This window comes from Anneissia japonica, unplaced genomic scaffold (genome assembly GCF_011630105.1).
Source record: "Anneissia japonica isolate Jap-2015-1 unplaced genomic scaffold, ASM1163010v1 scaffold3735_len701357_cov177, whole genome shotgun sequence".
Taxonomy (NCBI): Eukaryota; Metazoa; Echinodermata; class Crinoidea; order Comatulida; family Comatulidae; genus Anneissia; species Anneissia japonica.
The window spans coordinates 383,101-406,027 of record NW_022723891.1 but is presented as its reverse complement, the minus strand read 5'-3'; the positions used below and the strand labels follow the sequence as shown (position 1 = coordinate 406,027).

The window sequence follows — 22,927 nt, the reverse complement described above, 5'->3', positions numbered from 1 at the left end:
TGAACGTATTAGAAAATAAGGGTGTAGGAATTATTTTACTTCATTGGTAAAACCTTATTTAGTGAAAAATAACTACAAAGCCATATTCTAGTTGTGATGTTTTTTCTTCCTTTGAAATGTGGAATGTTTACCACCTAAACTCATAGAGGGCTCCCTGTAACTTTCCTGCCAATTTATGTATTATTATAAGTGTACTTTGTGTTGCTGTGATGCATAAGTATAATTAATGTTGGGTTCTTCAATTTCAGCTTGAAAGTAAACTGCGATTGGCCCCTCAGAAGATGGTTGAAAAGGAGAACTTAATTGCGCAGAACATGTCAAAACGCAACAAACTCGTACAGATGAAACCTCTAAAAGAAAATGTAAGTTATCTGTCAAAAAAATCGAACACAGTAATACCAGGAGCACTAACAAAACTTTCAGATTCTAGATGTAAAGTGATTCTGCTTTTTTGTATTAAATAAGAGCATTTGATTTGACCGGATAATTAATTTTTTTTAAACCATATTATTTGAATTCAGATGAAGAAACTGTCATCCGAGATTCCAGACTTGAAGGCAAACGTTGCCTCAATCAGTGAGGAGATCAGTAAACTACGCAGCACAATTCAACAGGTGAGACCAGTCTTGTATTTTCATTTTTATCGCATGCTTCACTTCTTTTGTAATAACAATGGTGGACTTATAAGGTGCATATAGTATTTTCATGACCTCTATGTGTATTACAAAATATAATTATAGTAAATACAAATACAGTAGCTACTTATTAACAAAAGATGGTTGGCCATTGATTCAGAAGAACTCATAAGCCTTTTTAAATTCTCACCAGTTATATTTTTCCATGTTAGGAAGATAACCGAATGAATGCTCTGCAATTGGAAGAATCAATGGCCAATGAAGTGCGGCCATATATCATACGATTGGAGGAATGTCAGAAAGAGTTATCTGTGCTTGAGAGAAAACTTGCAGTACTGACCACTCAACTGGCTGGAGCAGGTAAAGAGACAGACATCTGCTATACAAAATATTTGAAACCTTAGCGATAATGACAGTATTGTGTTATCAGCAGTGGCGTACCTAGGAGACTTGGAAATGGTGGGGCGGGCCTGATGGTGTGAGAATGTGAAGTGAGGGTGGGGGTGTCGATGATTAAGCAGAGCCACTAGCTCGCAAAATAAGGTGAAGTGAGTTTTACCTACTTGCGAATGGGGAGGGGAAGCACAAATTTTTTTTTTTAGGGGGCTCCACTTAAATACAGTGAGTGGACTGGCAGCAGGGGCCACGATAGCAGTCTGTAGTTCAAACCAGTCATTTGGTCAAGCACCTATTTGTCATTGGGTTTTTTAAAAATACATTCTGTCTCAAAAATAACTTCCTTCCCATAATTTACCTCGAAAATGGTAAAGTATAATGTTCTAATTGGAAAATTTGTTTGTTTGTTTTTAAACTTTGACCTTCAGATACAAGTAGAACTTTCCAATTGGTGAATTCTGAACGAAGAGACTTGGAAATTCAATTGTGAGTTACATCTTATTTGTATTTTATTTAACATGATTGATTTTTGCAGTTTCTTGTCTCTCTAATTACTGTTAGATGAATTACCAAATATATATTTTCCTATCTATTTTTTTTTTTTAATTTTTAGAGATGGTGTGAATAAAATGGTGGAATCAAAGCGCAGACAAGTTATGGAGCATAGCGAAAACTTGCAAGTTCTGAAAGTTAACATCAACAGCATCACCAGTGAAAAACTCCGCCTTGAGGGTGAGCTGCAACAGAGGGTACAGCTTGAGAATCAACAAGTAGAACTGACATCAACCAATCAGCAGTATGCACGAGAAATAAAGGTAAGGGCTCCCTCTTGCTGTATTAAACACTACAATATTGACCAAACTTCAAACATAAAATTTGATATAATTTACTTGCTTAATTTGTGTATTTAAGTAATAAGTTTTTAGTTTTCAAATGAAAATTAGACCAAGAAAAAAGGTTTTTTTAATACGTGAATTGGTTGGTAATTAGTTTAATGAAGTAAAGTGAATTGCTTTGATCTGTTAAATTTTTATAAATTATTTGATGTTTTTTTAATAAAGAAGTCAGTTTTATTATATTTAACACCATGAATTTAAGTATTTATTAAAAATTATATATACAGTATTATTTTATTTAAGTGTTTTCATGAGATTTTGACAATCATTTTTGCAGTTGTCACCCTCTAAGCTTTGATGTTAAATATAAAATAGCTTCATTATTGTTTCTTTTAATTTACTTGAACAATAAAAAAAATATTCAAATGTATTGTACAGATTTTCATGAATTTTTTTTTCAGGATGCCAGGGAACAGTTGATGCCAATTGAGGTAATTTATTCATCTTTAGTAAAAATTGATATTATTCTTATACTCTATTTATGTGCATACATTGGTGGTGCTAGCTTGGGAAGGGGCCATTCCCCCCTCTTGACAGGCCTTGACCCCCTGTCATTTGGCGCACGACGAGGTCGTCGGATCAGAAACTTAAAAAATTATAATTTGCCTATCCAAATAACGTTATCTTGATTGCCAATCCCCAATATTGTGGTTTAAAGGCACATTGTGGACCATAATAAGCCGTAAAAAGGCTCCTTGTGAAACCTGCAAGCGATTTTTAAGAAAATTTAGGTCCTTGGTTTAGATCTCACCATCGGTGTCCATGTTGGACCCCTTGTCGGCAAATTTCTAGCAACACTGCTGTGTGCACACTGGTTTCGTTTGCGTAGAACATGCAAACATACATACAGCTTATCACTTAGTAGTAAAAGCTGTATTGCAATTCTATCCATTCCATTTTATTTGTGTTGTTTTAAATATTAGTAAATTGTAAATTTTTTGGTATAGGTTTACTATGACCTTCAATATATTTTGTAGAGAAAATTATCCGAATTAATAGAGGGCAAGAATGAGCTAACTGCACGCAAGGAAAGAGAACTTGAAAATCTTCGAATAGAGGTAAGTACATTAAATCTTCGAATAGAGATAAGTACATTAAACTTTTAGAGGGTGCCTGGGATATTGTCCTTCTCTATATGTCTCTATTTGCCAGATAATTACATTTTTATCAGTATTTTTTTTTGGCTTAACATCTTTATTTAATTTCAGATTGAAAAAATTAATCAAAAACAAAAGGATATTAGGGTGTTAAACAACGATGTAAGACGGTAAGATGAAAATCTATTAAAGTAGTTAGAAACACACTGACCCTTTCCCCAACACTATTCTCCTTTAAACCTCTGCATCTCTGCCAAAGTTATTATTTCTGTAATTACTTTTGTTTATTATACTTTAATATTAGTATTATTATTATGGTATTGTTTTGTTACTACGTAATTCATGTTTTTAATTAATTTTTGGTTTTTTTAACACTCAACCGACAGAGATATAAACTTCTACTATCAGGTTGGGGAAAATACAACATAATATTTACTATTATTAAAGTTATCATTATCTATTTTAAAATATTTATTATTGTTATCTGTAATTTGTATTATACTTTCTTAGGTACTATGAAGATCGCAAGGATGAAAAAATAAAAGAAGGAATGGACGAAATCAGTGGCATTGAAGACAAAATATCTCATCGTGGAGAAGAAGTGGTGGAGTTGCAGAAAATAATTGATAAGTTAAAGGAGGATGTTGCTAAGCAACAGGTAAATGGTGCAGAGTCGTGAATTATATCATTGGTTTTTATTTAATTAATCAAAGAATCCTAAAAATGTCAATTAGCCAATAACACAAACAGTGACTTAATGATATGTATAGGACTGGTACTCATCACGCACTACACTGTGGTAGTTTGTTCAGTTTCATCGCCCCTAAGGGTCCCTTCGTGTTTCAGCTACAAACTAAACCGGTACCAGCTGCTCTTGTCTATCCACAAGAAGGGGTTGAATGGACCAATGCACCAGGGTAACCCCCCTACTCTCAAAAGATATACTGTGTTCCCTTAAAGTGCACACAAGCCTGATTGTGTACACTGACCCTACGGGTTACAGTCCTTATCCGGGAAGACTTGATCCACCAACAGAACCGTAAGCGTATATATCTCCCATTAACCTATATTATATAAATCATGGAATTATATTTTCTCTGCATCCTGTAATTTTCATAGTGGCTCGGTTTTAGATAAAAATGAAATATGATAAGTGAAAGTAAAATCAACTATAAATGTATTTACAGGTGAATGAACGTACTATGCAAGACAATCTTCTGCTGCGGCAGAAGCAAGCTGAGCTTGAGGCCGTTGAGAGGAAGTTAGCAATATTGCACAAAGAACTTGGCGGCCACCACCACACTGAGTTGGAACGTGAACGTTTGAAGCTGAATAATGAAATCGATGATCTTATCAAAGAGGTACAAATTTGACGGACAGATCACATCAGGGGCGGATTGCTATAAAACGGTCTTTAATGGGTAGCCTTGAATAAGGCCGGCTTTATCACGTAGACGGTCTTAATAAAGTCACTCTGAAAGACCATTACTATAAAAGGGTCTTTGCTTAGACCGCTTTGAGTATTGAAAACGCAAACAAGCACTCCCTGGTAAACATAAAATTGATAATTGTTGTGCTTGCTCAAAACATGCATATTTATCAAAATACGTAAATAAACAGTTTTTACAGACGCTGAGAAACTTGCGGAATAATGTCATTCGATTCATAGTCTTTGACAATCTAGGTCTAGGTCTAGTACCTGTAACGCCATGATGAAAATGATTTAAGACCATTTTAAGCCTCCTCCGAGTAGGCTTTAAAATTTTAAGATGGCTAACTGTGGTATAGCAATGGTATATAATCATTGACCAGTAGTGACATCAAAACAAAGCTGGCAAAACGTTAAGACCATCTGAAGACCGGTTATAGCAATCGCTTCGTTTTATGATTTCACAGTTGAAATAATACTCATGAGCATGGTACAGTCAAACAGCTTGTGTGTAGGGGCTTTGGTATTTTTTTGGGGCTTTTTCTAAATGATTTTTTAATTGCAATTTGAATTTTTATCTCAATGGCTAATTATTATAACGATGATTATTATCTTTTCTTAATTGATATTTTTTTGTAATTAATATTATTAAATAACAATTTGGGATGTAATTTTTTTGTATAAATGGGCATTTTGCAATAATTTTGGTTGTTCTATGATTTGTTTTCTCTTGATGTACATGTTTGTTGTTCTCTTATTGACCCCTTATTGCTTTTTATTCTAAATTAAAGATTTTATAAGTGCAATTTAAATTTTATATTTTTTATGTTGAATTTTGACCATATTTTATTCCTATTTAAATCATGACTGACTGACTGTTTCTGACTAAATTTTTGGTGAGTTTCCCCTGAATTTTGGTGTTTTTTTTTTGGATGTACTGTATTTTGAATGTTTTCAAAGGATAGTAACTTTCAGGATGTTGACATTCTCAACATGTGTAGGATAAAAGTGGGCAGAGTAAAATTATGATATTTAGCTTTTATTTTAGTGAATATGCTAATGTAATGTTAGCTTTTATGTATAATTGAAAAAGAAATGAGGATGCATATGTGAGCTGTCGTGGCCAAATGAGTCTTGTGGTACACCAGGTCAGTTTGATATATTCAAGAAAATATATCTGATATTTGGAAAAAAATTTGGTTTAATATGTATAATTCATAGTAGCAAAAGGTCCGAGTTGAGTTTTTGAGGCACGTTTTTCTTAAAGCTTTTTTAGGAAAACTAACACAAAATTTATCAGTTGTTATTCTTTAGAGGTGATTTTCTCTTAAGTATGTTTTTAGACATCTGAACTTTAACATGATCCAACTCCAGTTTTGCTCAACATAGGAACATGATTCAGAGACCAACATAAAGTTATATAGTCTTCTATCTAAAAATATCAATAACTAGTTTTTCATTTTTTGTACTCTTTTTGTCACGACAGCTCACGTATGTGGCAGTTATTGGTATCCTTTGACCTGGACATACTTTTCTATTATTATTTTCAGGGGGTGTTCAGACAGTTTATCCAGTTTATCTCACAGACTTTCAACATTGCTACTGATTTTATTTTCTGTAAAGAACGAAGATACATTAATTATTATGATTAATAGAAGTTTTATTTTTTCATTTCTAGAAACATCAAGCTGAGGGAAGACTTGCTATTTTTAAGGAACGAATCAAGAGTGTCCGTACTGATCTCCAGAATGATTCGCTAAAAAACGCAAAGGAGAAACACACAGATATGCTGATTAAACTAAAAGTATTTTTGTATATCAGTTAAAATTTTTAGGTTCAAATTTCAGTTTTAGATTAGTGAGTGACAAAATACACCCCTCAGTATGTATTTGCCTCACTCCATTTTAAATATGCAAATTAGGTGACCTTATGGGGTCACTTGTCTTGTGACCTAATTTATGAAACAAACAAATGTGTCTTGCCCAGACACATTAAGCATGACAACCATTTGGAATTGAACAATAACCATTCCGCTGGAATCCTTGGGCCCCTCCTCTTGTGGAGAAAAACCATGATTTGTCGGGGGGAAAAATTATGTATTTTCTGCATATTAGTAGACCTTAAAATCGATTAAATAAGCTTTTCAAAAGGTTTTGAGCAATTCCTGACCATGCCCACTCCATACTAAAATTAATTAATAGAGAATGAATGTTATGCACGGGTCAGAGCTTACCTAATGGTTGATTGGTAACATTTTTTTTCCGACTAAAAAAAATTGCAATAAAAACAACAATTCTAGCAGTGTAGAGACTTGTCACTTGTTACAAAAAAAGACCCTATATAATATAGCCCAGAATATTTACATTTATATATTTTATCTTAATTTTGTTTTAGTTCATAAATGTTTTTTTTTTTTTCAGACAACAGAGCTGGCAAGCAGTGACCTTGACAAATATTATGTGGCATTGAACAGGTGAGGAGAAAGTTAATAGGGTAAAGTTGTTAGTCATTCTTTGCACCTTCAGTAGGTGGGATGAATGTTACATGATGGATCAGATTGGTATTTAGTTTGTGACAACTAATCCACTTTAAAGAAATTTGAGTGACAGCTACCCACTGCAAGGATATTTCACACCATTTATGGACATGTTATGTGTTCTACTGGTATTCTCTGGAAACAAATTCCCAACATTATCCGTTATGCTCCAACTCTTTTCTAAATTTAAGTCACTTCTTAAAACTCACTTTTTTCCATGATTATCTGTTTTTAAAGTGCTGTAAGACTCGGATAAAGAGCGTTATATGAATACCGTACTCAAAGCGAAACCAGACTGACTGGTCCGAATATATAATGTAGCTACTATTTAATTATTTGTTTTTATGTGTCACAGGGCCATCATGAATTACCATAGTATGAAGATGAATGAAATTAATGCAATCATACGAGAACTGTGGAGGGATACCTACAAAGGAAATGGTAGGCAGAGACCTTAACTCTGTATAATGTATTTCAAGACCTGTATCATAACAACATGTTGCTGTAAAGAAGTGCATAAAAAAAAGTGAAGTTTAGTTACTTCAATGAGTGCATACCTGCACCCTGTTTCTGAATAACACAAAAAATAAATCCATTTTTTTTTTTTTTTTTTTTTTTTAGCGTAAACCTGCTAACAGCAATGAATACATACTTACCATGGTGGAGATGAATAAACTATTGTTCATACTTACATTTAATTTCTGTGGTTAGGTTTTCAACCTGAAAAGTCGTCGCCAACTTATCAGCGCATGGCAGTAGAGCCGCAGGCTTATCCTTGGTGAGAGCTACCGGAGCCCAGATTACCAAGGATGAGATACCTGGGTCTACATGTTAGTGATGGCGACGCCATCTCAAAATCGGGGGTGTGCACCTTTCTGCTCCCCTGCGCATCCATGTGTGTTCATTAATTAAATAACGTGCCATAAACGATTATTGCCAATATTTATTTTTAAAAAAACCACCAGATATTAAGAAAAATATATTAAGTAAAAGAAAATTGAATTTTCTTTACCTCCGCATTAGATATTGATCATATAGAGATTCGAGCTGATGAAGACGATAGTACAGCTGCAAGTTTACGCCGTCAATACAAATACAGAGTGGTCCTTGTTAAAGGAGACATCAGTATGGACATGAGAGGGCGCTGTAGTGCAGGTCAAAAGGTCAATTGAGAGAAAAGTTTATAAACATAATGTTATCGGTGCTGCATTGGCAAGGCTTTATGGGTTTTGGGGTCAAGACATCTTGCAATCTTCATAGCCTTGAGCAAGGCACTTTGAGCACCCATCTCTCTACTTCATTAAATATGCTTAAACATTAACTGATATTTCTTGATTTCCTGAGCTCTATCCAACACATACCACAATTTAATGTTGGTTTTTTAGTTGGAACATTCGATATTTTTTGTCCTACCTGACGTTTTATCGTACTGATCACTCAGTAATTTCCCAAAAACTTGCGAGAAAAAAAATCTTGCAAGTGATTTGTGTGTAAATCAAACCGACGACAGTGGCATAACAATGGGTCCGGGGGCGTGTATTTCTTAAACTGGGGGGCACTTTTTGTGTCCTGGTCACCAATTCCATTGTGGGATTTTAAATGTGCATTGTTATTCTAAATGGTTTTAACAACGAATAAATGATATAATATGGATCCAGAAAATTGAGGCCAAGGAGGGACTTTCACATTTGGAGAGTCTATACCACCTCAGACCCACCACCATGGTTGGGGGCTGAGGTAAGAAAATTTATGAATATGGCACCTTTAGATGGGCGGAAATGGCACTTCACAGACATAAAATTGTGAATTTAATTTTTTTTTTTTAATATTTTGACAAATTATTTAAAAAATATTTTGACAAATTTAGTGGGGCCGCTGGGCCCGCAGCTCCCCCCACCCACTCTTTATTTCGCCACTGGATATAATATGATATGTCCGACAGTCGATTTCAGACACACATTATGCTGTTGCCCTTGTGAGGCTGCGATAAGAAAATGTATTTTTATCTCCATTTTAAATTTTTGTTGACAATTTTGGTGGGGTCCCGGGCCGAGAGGGGGAGGGCCCATCGGGCCGACGAGGCCCACTCTCTTTAATCGTTATATGTTATATACCCTGCAGTCGATTTCAGAGACACATTATGGTGTTATTTATCAACAAAGTCCTTTTTGGTCAGGGTGCTAGATCGAGGAACCTATGGGTAGGGCCCCTTCGGAGCCCCTAGAATATCGGGGGCCCTGTGGACCGCTGCATGAGAGCGCATAGGCATTACGCCACTGAGCGACGACTTCCAGCTAACTAGCCTGGTGTCATAAGCACTAGACCACGGACCTGAGTGCATACGATTCCCAAGTAGCAGCGGGTACTGCAAGGATACCACATTCATAACACATAACACACAAACCTACAACTATTCTGTTCAACATCCACTGCTATGTAGCAATGCTTTGCAAAATGGCATTTACTGTAGTAGTGAAGCTTTCTAATCCCAGTGACCATGGCTTAAGTCTTCCCAAAACTAGAATTTTTCCTTAAGGCTTAATTTCAAGATTTCATTTATAAAGCATATAACCTTTTAAATGAGAACCTTGTGGAGAACATAGCTAGCAGAACAGACTAATCATAAATAAAACAAATAAAATAGCTTTAAAATAACACCTGTTTTTGTGGAAAATATCCTGAGCATTTACAGAACTTTACGGTTTTTTTTTCATAGGTGCTAGCTTCCCTGGTGATACGATTGGCACTTGCAGAGACATTCTGCCTGAATTGTGGCATCCTAGCCCTGGATGAACCAACCACAAACCTGGACCGAGCTAATATTGAGAGCCTAGCCAGTGCACTCGTGAAGTGAGTATCCATTCTACTAATTCTACAGAGTATTCCATATAACTAAAGTTTGTTTATTTCAATCAAAGATATAAAATATAATTATTACATTATGTATGTAAAGTACTATATAATTAACTTTATTTTTCATCTTATTTATAAAAAATATGATCATAATAATAATTGTACTTGAAATTTTAAAATATTTTTACTAATTTTGACTTTAAGGTATGTTTTTCTAGATAAATGACACATTTTAATGCTTTTATTAATAATGATTAACTTTGATTCCATTTTCTTTTTTTTTTGCCATGTATTTGTTCATACGATTTAATTTTAAGTAATTATATTAAAGATATATAACATTGTTTGTGTTTTTTGTTTAATATGTAGCATTATTAAGAACAGAGAGGGACAGAAGAATTTTCAACTTATTGTTATAACTCACGACGAGGAATTCGTAGAGCTACTAGGACGGTCAGATTACGTTGATCACTACTATCGTGTACAAAAGAATAGAGAGTGAGTTTTATCCGTGGCCTGTTGGCCACACTTATTTCAGTATATGTATTTATTCTACTGTATTTGTTTTTATAGTTTCAAGTGCTTGAATGTCAAAGGTCAAATCACATTAAAGCCAGGCTAGGGAGGAAAACATTTTTTGATATGTTGTAAAACTGATTTTTTTTCTAAGACACAAAAGCACATATGACGAAAATACTCGGAAGCGGTTAATGAGATACAGACTTTTGAATATTTAAAGGGTGGGGGAAAGGAGAATGAAAAAAATGTGGTTACGCTCCTTTTCCCCCGTTTTTTTTAATTGTTCACAAATTTTCCCCTGGAGTCTAGTCTTTTCTTTTTTATATTTCAGTTTGAATATTTAAAGGGTGGGGGAAAGGAGAATGAAAAAAATGTGGTTACGCTCCTTTTTCCCCCGGTTTTTTAATTGTACACAAATTTTCCCCTGGAGTCTAGTTTTTTCTTTTTTATATTTCAGTTTCAAGTCACGAGTTTCTAAGCATTCGGTAGAAACCCTTAACGCTACTCTGTTTGATTGATACCTTGCACTATAATGCTAATGCTGCCCTGGATTTGAATGCTGATGCTACCCTGCCTTAAGGCTGACCTAGATGAGATTGCTAGTATTGTACTACACCAGATTGAATTGCTAATGCTGCCCTGGATTTAAATGCTAATGGCAGATTAGAATCCGCCTATTGCACTCTCTATGATCTCTATGCGATACTCACTTTGTTATTGTTTTGAACACTCGAGTTAATACGCTGTAAAGATGGCAGCTCGGCGACTGTTTTTGTTGAGTGTGTCTGTTGTAAACGACACCATCGTTGCTGTTTATGTATTTTTTAGCTTGAAATTTCTTTTACCAAATCACTAACAAATGTTTAAATATTACGTCCGAAATGTTAGGATATTAGACATTGAAAGGCATGAAAGATATCGATGGTAAAGCTTGGGCATAATATTAAGAGAAATTTTCATGATGCATTCGTGGGTACCGTTCAATAGTAGGCTGCCTGCAGTAGCTGCTGCTGTCCACACAGACCTGGGCCTAGAAATTGTTCCTAAGGCTGGTTGCAGTCATACTCAAAGCTAAGAGAAAGTTCTAGCACCAAATTCCTGAATGTTAACACGAGAAAATACGTTTCAAACAAAAGCCCATAAAATTTAATAACCCACCCCAAATGAAGTGATTTGACAGTGTGTAGCAATGGTGGTGTATGGCTAGCCTGCCTGACGGATTGCCCTTAGACATTCATTTGTCTTGGTGAAATAAACGATTTAATTTAACCATTTATGCTAGTCATAACCATAATATATTGCAGTCTACATTGGGAAGTATTTCCATGGTTCATTATTGTAGGATTGTGGATTGTGCAGACCCCGGGCCTTCAATGATAGAAATACTTCAAAAATGTCAAGATTTGATTACACCTCTTAAGCATTTAGTTAATTAATTGAGGTTGAAGGTGGGTGACAAGATGCATCATTTTTACAGAATCATTGTGATTTGAAATGTACTTGTTTGCACCACGTTATGTAATTAATACTAGATATTGCCTAATCTGTATCAACATTAATTTGTAGTCATGATGTGCTTATAATATGGTGACCGCTTGACCATGGTGACTGCTTGACCATGGTGACCGCTTGACCATGGTGACCGCTTGACCATGGTGACCGCTTGACCATCTTCAGGCATGTCACATGTTATTACTATGAAGATTCATACATAATTGTTTCTGAATAAAATAAATAGTTGTAAAAAATTGTACACTGTGTTCATCTCATCTGACGTCATAGATGAGGGTAATCTCATCTTTGAAGTCATCAACATCTATGGTGTCAGATGAGATTCAACACCAGATGAACACAGTAACTATAACCACTGAAGACATCGGTTTGTTCGGTGAAAGCGCTCTGGTGAGTAAATAATAATAATTTTTTAGTGTAGAAGTTTTTACAACTGTTTATTTTATGTCACTGTTTTTGTCAAAAACAAATTGGTAGTCTGCACTGGGCCTTATATTGGGGTTGAATGCTTATAATACTATTGTGCTAAAATTTGAGTGCCAGGTATATATACATTATTTGATGGAATTTCCAAACCATTATCATGGATGTAGTATTATATTACCCCTCTCATTTGACTTCATATCAACTGATATTTTCTGAGAAATATCTGTTTCAAGAATGTCAAGATTTGGTGACAGTCAACATGAATGATTGAGTGTTGATAGTACCATCTTAAAAATCATCTAGAATATGATATATTACATAAAAGTCAACTATAAAGTACACACTAATTTTGGAATTAGTTTTTTATAAATTATATTCTTAAATATATTATTAGCAAACAAAGTCTGAAAATGATTTACAGAATCTTACATTACAGCCTCGCTTTTTGGTATTCAATGCTTTGATTTAATACCTACCGCATACTTGAGTTAAGCCCGGCTCAACGCTAAGTCCGGCTTAAATTTGGCAGGCATTCTGATTAGCGGGATTAGAAAGACGTGAGAATTTAATTAATAATGAACCGTAACCAGTTAAAGTGTTTCAAAACATTGCTCGCGAAACCTACGCTCGCTCACAGCGTAAGTAATTGAATGCTGATTGGTCATTTCGTTCCGAAGTCAATGCAAGACCCCCCGCAACGATTAAAGCCCGGCTTAGAAAAGTTAGGCACGGGTGCACGCCAAGCCTAGTTACTATAGGAACAGCCCAGCTTGAGATAAGCCACCTAGTTCAGACTGGCAGGTGAATAAACCCGGTGAGTTGAGCCGGGTTTATCCACCTAGTCTGAACTAGGCCATTGTATAACCAGGTGAATGATAGTACTACCCTATAATTAAATGCTAATGCTACCCTGGATTTGAATTAAAATGCTACCCTAGAATAGTATAAGGCTATCCTGGATGGATTAGAATAAGACTATCCTGGATACCGATTGTATTGAGGTTGAGTCTGAAGCTACTGGATTGTGTTGTACCTGCATTATTATGTTAATAGTAATAAAATAATAATAATGTTAAAAAAAAGTGTGTGCTGGTATTCATCCGTGAACTAGATGGCAAGTCAGTTTACCATGACCCACATTCATGTACATTAAAAAAGGTACTCAAAATGAATCATTAACTCGTAAACCACAAACAGGCAAAGCGCGACTCGACTGTGATTTTGTTGCAGCCCGTGAAAATATACTCAAATCCTTATGTCTGGGGTTACCAACTTCTCTTTGGCCAGAAAACCCCTTTGTTTTGTATAGCCCAACACCTCATCTGTTAAGTAGTATTGAAATTGAACATAAAGTGGAATAAATGCAGTGCATGAAAGGGTTTTGGAAGCGCACTGGAAACATCAGAGGTTGTGTGCAGCCCTCTGTGTTAAATTAAAAATTCACTTCGGCCTTCGACCCATTTTTCATTAATGTTAAATAATACTTAGATTGCACTCTTTTATACAGCAAATTGTAGCATGATAAATATATCAATTTTAACTATCTCCCAACCCTCTAATTAATTTGGCAACGCAATTTTGGGTAACGACCAATAATTTTAGAACTAAATTAATGTAAATTTAGAATATTGTTTCATACTCTTTTTATTTTTATATCAACAAGGAATCACTTTAGTTTAAAGCCAGGCTCCTGAGGGAGAAAAAATGATAATGTTGTAGAACTGATTTTTCTAAGACTCAAAAAGCATATTTGAAGAAAAACTCGGAAGTTAATGAGATACAGATTTTTGAATATTGAAGAACTGGGGAGTTTGCGCCTCTTTTACCCCAGTTTGTAAATATTCAAAAATCTGTATCTTTATATATATGTGTGTAAAAATCTTAAGTATAATGCCAAAAGGACCGTCATTTTAGATATGCAAATTAGGTGACCTTATGGGGTCAATAGTCTTGTGGCCTATGGAACAAATTTGGTGCTTTTGGAGAAATTGATCCAAAAATCAGCCCCACTATAATGCAAAGTATAACAATTTACATGGTGGCCATAATGGATTTTAAGATGGCTTCCCAATAAGTTATTTTGATTGATATACAATTCGCCCTCCAATTCAAGACCGCATTTGGCACCAAAATTTGGGGTGGTCTTGAGGTTAAATTTTCTTTTATCTTAAAAGAATAGATTTTTTTTATTTTGAATCATTCGGTGTTCGGTTTCTAAATGACTGTGAGTCATTAATGTAGTTAAGTTTTATAGACCAAAACAGGCCAAAGTCAACATTTTTACAAAATTTTGATTTTAATGTTTTTGAATAACTTGATACTTTTATTTTATGATTGTATTACTTCGTAAGTGAATTTTCTTGCCAAAACAGTGTTCTCTGCACATATTCTGTAATTCTAGTCATATTATTTGTACATGTTAGTTTATCTTTGAGGCTGATTTTCTCAAAATGTGGTTCTTATACACTTAAACTTTAAATGCTCACATATCTGGATTTACTTATAGTAGGGAAGCCATTCTAAGACCAAATGAAAGCTTATTATAATGTGATCTACCCAAATATAATATAAACTCAATTTTTGAATTTCTAGCCATGAGACTCATTTTATGGCGAGACCTCACATATATTATATATATAACAACAACAACAGTGTAATAACAGCGTAATTTTTGTAAATCAAAAATCAGATTGCCAAAATGACAATTCAAAATAAAGAATTCTAGATGCTGTGGTGGATAAATACAACAGTAAAGTTTAAATTTCGGATACATGTTTCGGTTAAAACATTACATTTCATTTATTTTATTCGAAATTTATAACATAACAAAAATTCCAAGGATAAAATGCACAAAAAAGTAACGCAAGGTCAAGTTATTTCCATTGTGGGCCTTAAAAAAATTAATTACATTAACCATTATCAGTTCAACAATGCAAAAGAAAGAAATAAACAGAAAATACTGCTCTCAGCATATTCAACATATGTATGATGCAGTCTTTGTAATATTTATAATGTGATTATGGTCAAGTATTTAAATTGGATGGATAATGTTTAAGATGGCTTGCGAACTTGTTCGTTTAGGTCTGGATTTTCCAATTTTATGTTTAGGGCTTCATTGATTGCTAGTTGAAACTACGTGTTGGCTGTGTCGACAATTTGAAAACAAGCTTTATTACATTTTTTACCAGATTCAAGATTGTTAGATTTTATAACCTTGTTAGCTGCTCATAACCATTGTTTCTGGCGAGTAGTCTTGCCAATATAGGCTGCACGACATGCAGCACATTGAAATTAATATACAATCATGGAGCGTTGAGTGCTAAATAGTTTACCAATCTTGAATAAGTTAATAATGATTTTTAAATGCTACGGCGAGGTTGGGCAAAAACCCTGACCGATGCTCTCGTTGATTCCTTGGTTTCAGACCCCTGTTGGACTAAACGTACCACCTGTCGGCAGGTTTGTGGAGCAACCACTGCCCGCTTGATGAATGACAGTTTGCCGACTCCACTTAGTCGAAACCCTGTTTGGCAAATCTTAGATTGCTGACTTGACAATCTTGAATCCCAGTCTAGCTATGCTGCCATTTGTAAGCAAAAAGCGCACACATTTTATTTGTAAGGCCTTCGAACTATTCCCACTATCACCTAATTTCCCCTGCTAATTTATGCTATTGACCTGTGTATCTGACAAATGTAAAATAGTAAAATTAATAACTATCACACAGAAAAATTGTTTAAAATTTTAGTCAATAAAGTTTTAATCATCTTGTCTCTCAGAATGCAGAAGAGTTACTTTCCAGGCATCTACGAAGCAAATATTTTTCTTCGTCTGGAGCCTGGCTTTAAGGGTCTAATGATATAGTTATGTTATCTATGAGATAACCAGGTGAATTTTTTCCAAGATATACGTTCTAATGATATAATTTCATAGTAGGAAAGTGTCCATAGCAGCTACGATGTAAACTTTGTAACACTGTCATAAATTTGAGCATTTTTTTTTTTCTGCGCTGTTCATACGGTAAGTTTCCAAGACTTGCCTTGTTACACAAGATGCTTGGATTCAACCGTAGTCATCGTTTTTCCTGACCTACAGCACGCTTAAGAGGAGTTATTTTCGAAGTGTCGATCAAACTTAACAACTGACCAATCAGAACAGTTTAAAAAATATGTGCGCCACAAAACGCACGTTTTTGTATGTTTTTAACACTGTTGTTTTGTGAGACTTTGCAACAATATACGAGGGGCGGGGCTTAGCGGAAAGGTCCATTCTAAATTAGGAATGTTGGTAGTTAATGTCAAGTGCTTAGATCTGCGGGAAAATCTTGGTTGAACTTGAAAATATCGTATGCACGGAACTGCATCCAAGCAGCGGAAAGTCCTTAACAGATCAATTTCTTGCCGATAAAAGTATACAGAATAGGGTTTATTATACTGTGAGAATACCACATCCAGGTACTTATTTTTGAAAGCATATTTGAGATATGTATATTAGAATAGAACAACATACCAAAGATAAAATATGGTGAAAACAGTATCACATACGCAATGACAATACTGAGAGCTAGAATGAACACACGTTTTGAAGATTTTCTTGTGGTATTATTCCTATCAATCTGCTGTGATGAGACCATGACTTTAATGATAACAGCATAACATATAATGATGATTATCAATGGTAGCAAGTAGTTCACAATAAAGGTGTACAATTCAAAGTATTTAAATATGACACAATAATTTATCCCATCATATTCAAACACACTTATTTCAAGTAATATAGGTAAAGAAATGCAAAATGACATCAAATTTGTTAGCACACATGCAATTTTAGCATTTCTTTTGGTATGGTACGCTCGCGATAATATGCAATGAACGATGGCAAAGTATCTGTCTAAAGTCAATGTGACAATAATATAAACAATGTTAGAATTTATCCATATTTTTAGTCCCATGAGAAATAGACACAAAACGAAATCCATAGACGACATAATCAATTCCAGTAATACGGTAATCACAAGTAAGAAAATCATGTTCAAAAAGTCAAGTAAAGCAAGATTAAAGATAAAGATATTTGGTATAGTCTGCCATTTCTTGAACTTAAGAATCATAATCATGATTATAATATTGAAGATAATTCCCAATAATGCAATTGCACAACTAATGTAATCAGCAGGGTGCAAACCAATTACAAATTCACTAGTCCAGTTTTGGTTAGACGCCATCTTCACCGAACACTATATCAAAAGTAAAGTTTTGTAACTGATACTTTTAAAAAGTACTTCTTGTCTAAAATGCTAGCTCTTGTTATCTTCATCTAAGAACACTGAGTAATTCTCATTGTCAAATTGGATTTTGTTTTAAATATTTCTTCTGTTATGATATTCATAATGGGAAACCTGATTTTGACCAATCATATTCATATGATTGGTTAAATGATGATCCTCATCGTCCAATAGGATTCTGTTTTGAATATTTCTCAATACTACTCAATATTCATGATGGGAAAACCTGACTGTTGGGAATTTTGACCAATCATAAAATTGTGTATGTTGATTGGTTAAGTGGAGACCATATCTAAACAGTGGTCTCCAAAAATAAAATCCGAAAGCCTATGAAAAATAAAAACCCATTACTACAATGGAGGAGTCCCACTCACATTTATTTTAAGCAATATTTCTTCTATTTTCATTTCAAAATATTATTAACCTGCAGTATAATAATAACAACCCCAAGGTGTAATCACTTTTCGAACGCTTTTTATTGTATCAGTTGTACACCTGCAAATTCCTGACATTTTCTGGTTTAATTTACTTGCAAGTTTTACTCTTATAGCTGACAAACAAAATACATGCAATGGATTGGTGTTGAAATGGAAATATTTTGGAAATAGAAATAATCGGGGTTTGTTTTTTAGCGTCACATGTTTAAATGTAAAAATGAATTAAAAATATTCCCAATAAGTTCCGAAAAAGTGAAGTCAGTACATATAAAACTGTACACCTTTACTGTTTTTGCACTAATTTAAATATTCATCATATAGCTATTGTTTCTGCCTACGGTAATACGATAAACTTATTCTTTAAAGTTTAAAGGTTACCATTTAACGGTCCTCATATCCACGCCCTACTTCGGATCGTGACCAAAATTGACACACTTCTTTATTAAAACATGAAAAACTATTCTGCCAACACATTTTTATCCATTGATACATTTTCGAGATATTTAGGTCGTGGACCTTTTAGCCCTCAAATGCACAGCCGATTTTGGATTATCACCAACACTTCATAATTTCTTCATTGTACCTTGGTTAAGCTTTCGCGAAAGTTTCATTCATATCAGTTGATTTAGTTTTTGAAATATCTGGTCTGGGACGTCTTCCTTTAAATGGTTCTCATATCTAAACCCAACTCCGGATGGTCACCAAAGTTTAATCACCTCATCCTTGGGTCATACCTAACATTCCCTGTATCTTCCATTTAAGATCTGTGCAGCTGTTTTTTTAGATATTTTAAAAACAAGAAACACGTACGACCTTAAACATTTAAATGACCCTCAAGTTTACCCCCGAATTTGGATCGCGAACAACGCTTGATAAGTTCTTCCTTGTATCTTGGTTAAACTTTCACGAAAATTTGATTCATATCAGTTGATTAGTTTTGAGATATCTTGTCTAAGACGTTTTCCTAAAATCCATTTAAATGGTCCTCACATCCACACTCTACTCCAGACCGTCACAAAAATTTAATCGTTGCTTCATTAGGTTATACCTAACACTCCCTGTAAATTTCAATTATATCTGTGCAGCTGTTTTTGAGATAGGCCTATGTCGTTCACAAAAAAAAAAACACACGAAAACACCAAAACGTGACACAAACAAAACGTTCACGACTGAAAACATATATCTCCTGGCGGAGATAATAGTAATGTTTTCTTTAAATTTTAATTCTGTGTTCGGTTGATTGACTGACTGACTGAATCATTAATGTAGTCAAGTCTTTTAGCATCTGAAACCAAACGAATCTTTCTGTGTGAGTTTCTTAATGTGTGAATCATTAATGTAGTTAATTTTATAGCAACTTGAACCAGATGAATAATTAATGTTGTTGAGTGTTTTAGCAACTGGAACCAAATGTTGTATATTATACATTTTAATATCAATTCTTGTATCAAATCATTAGGACTATAATACAGTCCGTTATATCAGATCCCAATATAGATAAGTTCAACTGATGAGGCAAGCAAATTCTACAATAACTGTATTTTTAACCACAAAACACTAAGGCTATGTTCTCACACGGCTGCTAACGGTAGCTGCCGTGCGTCCATACGAGAAATTCCCGTTCCGGGTACCAAAAATATGATGATTGAATCACTGGCCAATAAGAAACTGGAAATTGTAAACGCGTACGTGTGATTGGTTGATGATAGAAACGCGCTCAACTTGCTAACCGATAGGGCTTGCTAACCGTTAGAGGTATCCGGATACTGCTAACGGTTAACGCTAACCGACCCGGCGTTCTCACGACCTGTCTCTTATACACATCTAGATGTGTATAAGAGACAGTATATATATATATATATATATAACAACAACCCGAGGAAACACAGAAACAACGGCAACAATACATTCAGAATAAAATCAGTGCAAAGTTAAAAATATAAAACACAAATATAAATATAGCAAATAAGTAAAACACTTTTTTCCTAAATTATCAAATTAATAAAAATTACATATGAAAAACTAATAAAAATTACTTAAAGGCCTATACATTGCAATTTATTTAATTAAGTAGAAATACAAATATACAGGGAAAAAAGATTTAATATTTAAAAAAATTAATAATTACAATAATTTCTCGAAATTATAAGATAAATGAAATTCCATGTAAAATACAAATACTGTAGTAATTACTTATGTACATTGCAATTTATTTAATTAAGAAATACAAAAATACAGGGGAAAATACAATTTAATATATATAATTTAATATATGTAAAAATAAAAACGAATTTATAAAAAAAAAATGGGAAGCTATTCTAAGTTATGTAAGATCTACCAATTGTTAAACATTCCAAAGTTAAGTATGATTTTTTTATCGTTCACTATTAACACTTTGGTGCAAAATTTGCGACGATGCAATTTACGCCATCGCGATGACGTAGATTGTACCCATGAATTGAAGCTTCACTCAGGAGAGAATTTAAACGATGTTCGATCTTTAATTTTCCTAAATTGTGTTTTATAAACTAATGACGGGATTTTTTTTTTCTACCAACTTTCATATAGGATTTGACTAAACATGGAATTTATTTTCTTCTTACGTAATTTCATATAGGTTTCAAAATGCAGTGGAGGATGCAGGAATTTTGAATAAAAGGGGCCTGGTGAGGGACTTTCACAGATGGAGGATCGAGCATGGTGATGCTGTGATAAAAAAAAAAATATAGAAATATGATTATGGTACCTCTGATGTCCAGAAATGCCACTCCGAGACTTAAATTTGATTTTTTATTTTCTCCATTAAAAAAAATTAAGGGAGGGGGACCGGCCGGAAGAATTCCCCCACCCCACCTCCACCGCAGAGAGCAATATTTTGAAGTGGCAGCGCCAGATGAGGGTCCAAGTTTCTCGACGTGGGATCCATACCCACCTCAACCCCACCTGGTTACATAACCACGTCTGCCGCATTTGGGGTCTGTCTAACGCTCTCACGCAAAAGGACCAAAATAAATAAAACGCATAAATGTATTAGGTTTCCTTCCAAATAAAGACCCCTCCAATTAAAGACCACCTCAAATTAATTTGAGGTGGTCTTTAATTGGAAGGGTCTTGGTTGAATGCATATCTTTTATCAATAGCTGTTCCCTACAATTAGATTCCCTCCTCTATTTTAGAGACCATAGACCATAGACCATGGTTTTGGTTTTGGTTTTCCCTCCAATTATAGACCACTACAAAAATAGTGATGTTAATGCACTTTTTTTCTACAATAAAGACTGTTTTTTATGACTTACAAATAGAAATATTAGTCAATGCACTGTTTTGTGTACAGTGTATTGTGTGTATTAAATAACGATAGTTACAATGTTAGTAGGCCTAATATATTAATGGAAAGACAAGTTTAATGGCTACCATTAAATGTTTTAATAAGAATATAACAGTAACTGTATGTCAATTTTAACACATTTAATGTATTATTTTTTTAATTTCCTTTTAAGAAATCTAAAGACCACATTCAGTGCCCAGGCAAGTCTCCTGCAGAATCTCGGAATGGAGTCTCCTGGAAATCGGCATTAGGGGTCCCTCCTGCGCGAGCAAGCAACCTTTTTTCCGAAATATATCATCTCCCGCATATTCATGACGATATCTGCTTGTTTTTACAAGTTATTACTTCTGTATTATTAATTGTCTCCCAGCAGTTAGTAGCAATCATATCACCATGCACAGCACAATTACATGTAAACAGGTCTCCCGGATGTTGAGAGAAAATAGTATAGGAGCACTTTCACCTAATTTCTATTTTTATTTTATTCAGACTTCTTCAGCGTTAATGAAATGTACAGAACTATTGGCATCATATAAAGAAAGCAATCATAAAGGTGACTAGATAGAGGCGGAGCAAAACCCCGTTAAAAGTCAAATACATGAATCCTATACATAGTATATTGCTATAAACATCATATAGATTATAGAAAAAGACGAGCATAAATATATGTGCGAATGGAATAAATTATCAAGTACACAGTATAAGCATAAAGTTAATCATAAAGTTAATCAACCAAAGAGCCAAAAAAGTGCAGCTGAAATGCATGACAGTTACAAGCATGAATAGGGGAGACTGATAAATCTCAGGCAAAATGTAGAAATGCTATTTCAAAAAAAGAATAGTCGCTCATAAAGCCCAAGTCTTTGTTTAAACCTTTAATATGAGATTTAAGACGGAGGATCCAACGGATCTCAGCACATCTTCTAGCCTTAGTAGATCTGAAATCGGTACCTAGGATTAAAAAGCGCAAGTCACTAATAGAATGGTTCAATGAATTAAAGTGGTCAGCCACAGGGAAGCCCTTTTGCTGATCTCTGATTTTTTATGGATGTTGAGTCTCAATCTAAGTTTACATCCGGTCTCGCCTACATAAATAGGTGCCATGACCACATGCATTACACATTATGATGTAAATCACGTTGGTAGAGTCACATGTGAGTTGAGGGGGGGTGAATTTTGTGGTTAGTGACTGGGAGCGTGATTGTGCCCTTCGTTATAACATGTGTGCATTTGACAGCGAGGCTTATTACATTTCATATTGCCAAATGCAGGAGGTTTAGTAGTGATGGGTGAGAAAGTGAGAAGGGATTTCAAATTAGGTGGCTGGCGGTTTGCAAGAATAGGTGGTGTATTAAATAAGTGTTGTATGGATTTGTCGAGTTGGAGGTGCGAGAAGTCGTCTTTGATAGTTTTGGTGACAGTCTTGTTGAAAGGATTGAATTCGAATATGAGGGGGATGCGTTCTGATTGAGTTTTGGGCTTGTAAGCGAGTAGATCAGAACGGGACTGTGTGGATGCTTTGTTAATTTGTGATTTGATCAAGTCAAGGGGATAGCCAGCTTTGAGAAGGAAACCTAATAAA

The 22,927-nt window shown here is 34.5% G+C and overlaps 1 protein-coding gene across 1 annotated transcript in view; it reads left to right on the top strand.

The window, feature by feature from the left end:
- The window catches only part of LOC117112400 (DNA repair protein RAD50-like), a 37,067-nt gene extending 25,163 nt beyond the window's left edge, over positions 1 to 11,904 (top strand). Inside the window, exons 26-42 of the mRNA XM_033255474.1 lie at positions 249 to 362; positions 522 to 614; positions 848 to 995; positions 1,460 to 1,517; positions 1,645 to 1,846; positions 2,329 to 2,358; positions 2,905 to 2,985; positions 3,136 to 3,194; positions 3,535 to 3,682; positions 4,212 to 4,385; positions 6,132 to 6,257; positions 6,874 to 6,926; positions 7,345 to 7,430; positions 8,013 to 8,152; positions 9,706 to 9,839; positions 10,212 to 10,340; positions 10,819 to 11,904. Coding sequence (XP_033111365.1) covers positions 249 to 362; positions 522 to 614; positions 848 to 995; positions 1,460 to 1,517; positions 1,645 to 1,846; positions 2,329 to 2,358; positions 2,905 to 2,985; positions 3,136 to 3,194; positions 3,535 to 3,682; positions 4,212 to 4,385; positions 6,132 to 6,257; positions 6,874 to 6,926; positions 7,345 to 7,430; positions 8,013 to 8,152; positions 9,706 to 9,839; positions 10,212 to 10,340; positions 10,819 to 10,879 — 1,836 coding nt within the window. The 3' untranslated portion in view covers positions 10,880 to 11,904. The remainder of the gene's footprint in view (positions 1 to 248; positions 363 to 521; positions 615 to 847; positions 996 to 1,459; positions 1,518 to 1,644; positions 1,847 to 2,328; positions 2,359 to 2,904; positions 2,986 to 3,135; positions 3,195 to 3,534; positions 3,683 to 4,211; positions 4,386 to 6,131; positions 6,258 to 6,873; positions 6,927 to 7,344; positions 7,431 to 8,012; positions 8,153 to 9,705; positions 9,840 to 10,211; positions 10,341 to 10,818) is intronic.
- Positions 11,905 to 22,927: the final 11,023 nt, after the last annotated feature.